General features: G+C 48.2%; 1 protein-coding gene across 1 annotated transcript in view; it reads left to right on the forward strand.

Annotated features, from left to right (window-relative positions):
- Positions 1-6,346, forward strand: part of KPNA7 (karyopherin alpha 7 (importin alpha 8)) — a 36,651-nt gene that overhangs the window by 13,726 nt on the left and 16,579 nt on the right. The window contains exons 5-6 of the mRNA XM_011985800.1: positions 1,316-1,398; positions 6,054-6,317. Of these exons, the coding sequence (XP_011841190.1) occupies positions 1,316-1,398; positions 6,054-6,317 (347 nt within the window). The remainder of the gene's footprint in view (positions 1-1,315; positions 1,399-6,053; positions 6,318-6,346) is intronic.

Raw genomic sequence — 6,346 nt, forward strand, 5'->3', positions numbered from 1 at the left:
GACTACAGGTGCCAGCCACCTCGCCTGGCTACTTTTTTGTATTTTTTTAGTAGAGACGGGAGTTCACTGTGTTGGCCAGGATGGTCTTGATCTCCTGACCTCGTGATCCGCCCGTCTCGGCCTCCCAAAGTGCTGGGATTACAGGCTTGAGCCACCGCGCCCGGCCCCAGATTCTTGACTGACATTAATCCAGTGACTTTCTAGGGAAAACTCAATTAGGTCCCTCAGGATTTTGACAAATTAAGATCAGCCAACTATTAGCAATTTCAAGTTCACAGAAGCAACAACCCCCTGTGACTGAGTCATCAGAAACAGTATGATTAGACCTCCAAGGACTCCACATATTGGAATTAGCAAACAGAATATAAAATAACCGCTAAAAGAAAACAAAAAAATGTTTGCAGAGGCTTTGGCATAGTGGCTCATGCCCTTAATCTCAGCACTTTAGGAGGTAGAGGTGGGAGGATGACTTGAGCCCAGGAGTTTAAGACCAGCCTGGGCAATGTAGTGAGACCTCATCTGTACAAAAAATAAAAATATTCGCCAGGCATCGTGGTGCGTGCCCGTATTCCCAGCTACTCAGGAGGCTGAAGTAGGAGGATTGCTTGAGTCCTGGAGGTCGAGGCTGCAGTCAGCTATGATCACACCACTGTACTCCAACCTGGGCAACAGAGTGAGATCCTATTTCCCCCTCCCCTGCACCCCCCCCCCACCAAAAAAATAACAACAAAAGTTGCATAAGGAAAAAGTACCTATTAGAGAAGTTGTCTCTCATTTCGCTTGGTGCAGTAAAGTGGGCAAGACTGGATGGTACAATGTGACTCCTTGCCTTGATGGATGACAAATACAAATAGAGACTTCTAGGGTCTAAAATTGTTATCCTAGCTAAGGTAGCCAATGGCTGGTCACCAGCACCAACAGATCCCCAGACTTTGTTCTGAGTTGCATTGGAAGTTACTGCCCTGTGCCAAGGTCTTCTGGGAAGACAACTTGGCCTGCACCAGCCTTCGTCTTCCTGAGAACCATGCTGTGAGATGCCACCAGCCCACCTCGGCTGAGTTAGCTGGCTCTACTATGCTCACAGCCTCTGCTTCTAGCAGTTGCTGCTGTGTGATGCCTGCCTGTTACATCAGGACTGTCCACCCACCAGCCACGCCAGAGATCCAGAATTTAGTATGTGGCTATACTACCTACTTGCTAAACCCGGGAATGAGGTTTTATCTCTTGCCCTTTGCATGCTCTTAAAAAAATTAGTCACCCACTTCAGGATTGTCTTTGTTCTCTCTCTGAATGTCACGTTCTGATCTATTTGTAGGTGACGGCCCAGAGTTCAGAGATAGCGTCATCTCAAACAATGCCATCCCACATCTCCTAGCCTTGATTTCACCCACCCTACCGGTGAGTGTCTTTTTCTTTCTCTTTTTTTTTTTTTTTGAATTAAAATTTTAATTTTAATAGAGATGGGGCCTCACTGTTCTGCCCAGGCTGGTCTTGAACTCCTGGCCTCAAGCAATCCTCCTACCTCGGCCTCTCAAAGTTCTGGGATTATGCATGTGAGCCACAGTACCAAGCCAAGGGAATGTCTTTAAATGAGAGAGAACCTCGTTAGGTAACAAATTCTAATGTTGGGAAATTGGGAAGTACTTCCAAATCAATGCTAGATCATGTGGCTGCTGCCTGGCCTTTTAGGACCTTACAAACAAGGTTCAGGGCTGGGCATGGTGGCTTGTGTCTGATTCCAGTGCTTTCTAGGCCAAGACAGAAGGATCACTTGACACCAAGAGTTCAAAACCAACCTGGCAACATAGTGAGACCTTGCTTCTAAAAATAAAAAAAATAGCTGAGCATGGTGGCGCATACCTGTAGTCTCAGCTACGCAGGAGGCTGAGGTGGGAGGATTGCTTGAGCCCAGGAGATGGAGGCTGCAGAGAGCTAAGATCACACCACTGCACTCCAGTCTGGGTGACAGATTGAGACTCTGTCTCTTAAAAAAAAAAACAAAAAAACCAATAATAATGAGGCTTAGGACTGAGTATCATTTTAGGTAAAGATTGACTCAGCTCTGTCTTTTGGGGCCCGTAGCACTGATCTTTCTCTTTGAGGCATTGGAAGAGGCCTACAAGCTTACCATCTTGCAAAATGGATGACTGAAATCTCCATTCTAGGGTCACAGTTTAGCATATGTGCCTAGTGTTCCATTATTGGAACGCTAAGCTTGTGAGAGTTATTTATATCCTACTGCTCATGGTCATCGCCAAGGTCTGCATTTTCACACAAAAAAAGTGTGCAACCTCCAGCTTAAATGGGTTGTCTCCCCGGTTCTGTTCATGGGGAACAGGATCTTCTTTTGAGGCTTAGAGTCAAGGTTGGTTGATTGTGGTTATTGATTGAAGAGGACTTCTGGTTTAGGAACTGGGTTCTAGGTTTCTCAAACAAAAATGAAGAGAAGCCAGAGGACTATGTTCAAAACCTTCAGCTGGGCACAGTGGCTCACGCCTGTAATCCCAGTACTTTGGGAGGCTGAGGTGGGTGGATCACCTGAGGTCAGGAGTTCGAGACCAGGCTGACCAATATGGCGAAATCCTATGTCTACTAAAAATACAAAAACTAGCCAGCCATGATGGCACGTGCCTGTAGTCCCAGCTGCTCGGGAGGCTGAGGTAGGAGAGTTGCTTGAACCCTGGAGGTGATGGTTACAGTGAGCCAAGATGGCGCCACCGTGCTCCAGCCTGGGCAACGGAGCAAGGCTCCGTCTCAGAAACCTTCAAGATGGGAGAAAAATCTGACATAGTTGAACCAAAAAAAGACTAGCCATGACTTGAGAGAGTTTAAGTAGAGAACACTTAAGATGGCAAGCAGGAAAAGGGCTTAGACACCTTCTTGCAGGCAACGAGGAGGCTTTGGAGGATTTGGAGGATTTTGAGGCAAGGGAGTCAAGTGGTCTGATGTTTCAGAAACGTCCTTCTGGCTGCCGGCTCTAGAATTATATAGCAGAGGGAGGCCGGGTGCAGTAGCTCACGCCTGTAATCCCAGCACTTTGGGAGGCCGAGGTGGGTGGGTCAAGAGATCAAGACCATCCTGGCCAACATGGTGAAACCCCGTCTCTACTAAAAATACAAAAATTAGCCTGACGTAGTGGCACACATCTATAGTCCCAGCTACTCGGGAGGCTGAGGCAGGAGAATCGCTTGAACCTGGGAGGCGGAGGTTGCAGTGAGCTGAGATTGTGCCACTGCACTCCAGCCTGGTGACAGAGCAAGACTCCGTCTCAAAAAAAAAAAAAAAAAATTACATAGCAGAGTGGACCTGAAGCAGGTGGGTCTGGGACGTAGCCATCCTAGACATGAAAGGGAGACACCTAGAAGCCAGAATGCCCCTAGGTTTCAGGTTAGATTGTTCAGATGATTGTCTTCCTAGAGAAAGGGGAAAAGTGCAGGGAAAAAAAATTGGAGCTTTCGTTGCAGGCGTGAAGTTGAGGCGAGTTAGAGACACCATTGCAGTAGAGTGGGATTGATGTGTCCTGCTAGATGACATATGTGTATATGTCACCCAGCCAGGCAAGGTCAGTTGGGGCCAGGGGTCACAGACCTGACCTGGCTGGCTGTTTGTTTTGTAAATAAAGTTTTATCAAGCTGGGAGTGGTGTGGCGCACGTCTGTAGTCCCAGCTACTTGGGAAGCCAAGGTGAGAGGATTGCTTGAGTTTGAGGCTGCAGTGAGCTGTGATTGTACCACTGCACTCCAGCCTGGGTGACAGTGTGAGACCCTGTCTCTTAAAAAAAAAAAAAAAAGAAGTTTTACTGACACGCATTTTCATTTCGTACTGTCTGGGCTACAAGGACCATGGTTGTTGCCACAGAAGCCACAGGCTACAAATGTTTGCGATCTGGCCCTTTACAGAAAAAGCTTGCCAACCCCTGACCTAGAATGTGAGGAGAGCCTGGGACCCAGTCCTGTGGGCTCTAAGATTCTAAAGTCAGGCAGAGCCTGCCAAAAAGACTGAGTAGAAACAGCTCATCATTTGGCCATAGAAAACCGGGCTTGGTGTCACAGTTGCCAAGAAGAGCTCTTTCTTTTCTTTTTAGTTTTTTTTAGTGTTTTTTTTTTTTTTTTTTTTTTGAGACTGAGTCTCGCTCTGTCACCTGGCTGGAGTGCAGTGGCACAATCTCGGCTCACTGCAACCACTGCCTCCCGGGTTCAAGCGATTCTCCTGCTTCAGCCTCCCGAGTAGCTGGGATTACAGGTACGTGCCACCATACCTGGTTAATTTTTGTATTTTTAGTAGAGACGGGGTTTCACCATCTTGGCCAGGCTGGTCTTGAACTCCTGACCTCATGATCCACCGGCCTCGGCCTCCGAAAGTGCTGGGATTAGAGGTGTAAGCCACTGCGCCTGGCCAAGAGCTCCCTCGAAAGGGAAGGGCTGACTACTAACCACAGCTGAGAGGGACAGGAACTTTAAGACCAAGAAGCAGCTGCTTGAACCCGGGAGGCGGAGGTTGCAGTGAGCTGAGATTGCGCCACTGCACTCCAGTCTGGTGACAGAGCGAGACTCCATCTCAAAAAAAAAAAAAAATTATATAGCAGAGATGGTGAAGCAGGTGGGTCTGGGACATAGCCATCCTAAATATCCTAAAGAGCCTTTAGGTCCTAAAGTGCCTTTAGGACCAAGAAGCATCCTTAACCCCAAAGAAGGGTTAGAAACATGACTAGAATGGCCTGAAGAACAACTGGAGGCCAGGCGCTCATGTCTGGAACCCCAGCACTTTGGGAGGCCGAGGTGGGAGGATCCCTTGAGCCCAGGAATTTGAGACCAGCCTGGGCAACATAGCAAGACTTTTCTCTACAAAAAGCATGCCTGCAGCCACAGCTACTCAGGAGGCAGAAGTAGGAGGATCACTTAGGCCTGGGAGGTTGAGGCTATAGCGAGCTATGATCATGGCACTGCGCTGCAGCCTGGGCAACACAGTGAGACCCTGTCTCAACAAATAACCCCAACAGTTGAGAATTTGGGAGGTAGACAGTGAATATAGATGCCTCTTTGAGGGTGGACTCTGAAAGACAGAAGTAGGGTGATAGCTGAAAGGGCCAGAAAGGGAGGGGGCTGACAGTCCCAGAATGTTTCCTTACTGGTGGGAGTGATTTGGGGGCAGGGATGATTCTGGGCAGAATCTTTAAAGGCAAAAAGTAAGGGCCAGGTGTGGTGACTCAGGCCTGTCATCTCAGCACTTTGGGAGGCCGAGGTAGGCAGATCACTTGAGCCCAGGAGTTGAAGTCCAGACTGGGCAACATAGCAAGACCCCTGTCTCTACTGAAACTAAAACTAATAATTACAAAAGGCCGAAAGGGATGGGATCCAGAGGCAGAGTAGGAAGACCAATCCTCAAATAGAAGATTAGAAATCTGGGGATGACATGCTGGTAGTGTTTTAGACCAGTGGGAAGACCAAGTAACTCCTGCTTGATCTTATTGTCAATGAAAAATAGAATTAGGTCATCAAGTAGAGTGGGAAAGAACATTTTGAAAGACACGAGGAAACTTCCATCTAACGTTGAAATGTGAAATACAAAGCTCGTTCTGTATCCCTAATACTCATCACTGCCTAGAACACATTTCTATTTGTAGTTCAAAAGCTCTGGTTCAGCCCGGTACAGTGGCTCAACCCTGTAATCCCAGCACGTTGGGAGGCCGAGGCCAGCAGATCTCGTGAGATCAGGAGTTTGAGACCAGCCTGGGCAACATGGTGAAACCCCATCTCTACTAAAAATACAAACATTAGCTGGGCATGCGTGGTGGCGGGTGCCTGTAATCCCAGCTACTCAGGAGGCTGAGGGAGGAGAATCACTTGAACCCAGGAGGCGGAGGTTGCAGTGAGCCAAGATTGCATCACTGCACTCCAGCCTGGGTGACAGAGCAAGACTGTCTGAAAATAGTTAAATTGTAAAAAGCTCTGGTTCATGCTGATCCACAATATTGATTGGAAATTGCAAGAACACACTGCTGTCTACATTTTCTCTCCTTTGCACCCAATGCTGGAGGCAGTCTCCTTGTTACAGATCACATTTCTGCGGAACATCACGTGGACCTTGTCGAATCTGTGCCGAAACAAGAACCCATATCCTTGTGACTCTGCAGTGAAGCAGTTACTGCCGGCCCTCCTTCACCTCCTGCAGCACCAGGACAGTGAGATTCTCTCGGATGCCTGCTGGGCACTGTCCTACCTCACCGATGGCTGCAACAAACGCATCGGCCAAGTGGTTGACACAGGGGTCTTGCCCAGGCTGGTAGTGCTCATGACCAGTTCAGAACTCAATGTCTTGGTAAATGTAATCCTGGGCCCTGAGGATTC

This window comes from Mandrillus leucophaeus, unplaced genomic scaffold (assembly GCF_000951045.1).
Source record: "Mandrillus leucophaeus isolate KB7577 unplaced genomic scaffold, Mleu.le_1.0 Scaffold29, whole genome shotgun sequence".
In the NCBI taxonomy this organism is placed as follows: domain Eukaryota; kingdom Metazoa; phylum Chordata; class Mammalia; order Primates; family Cercopithecidae; genus Mandrillus; species Mandrillus leucophaeus.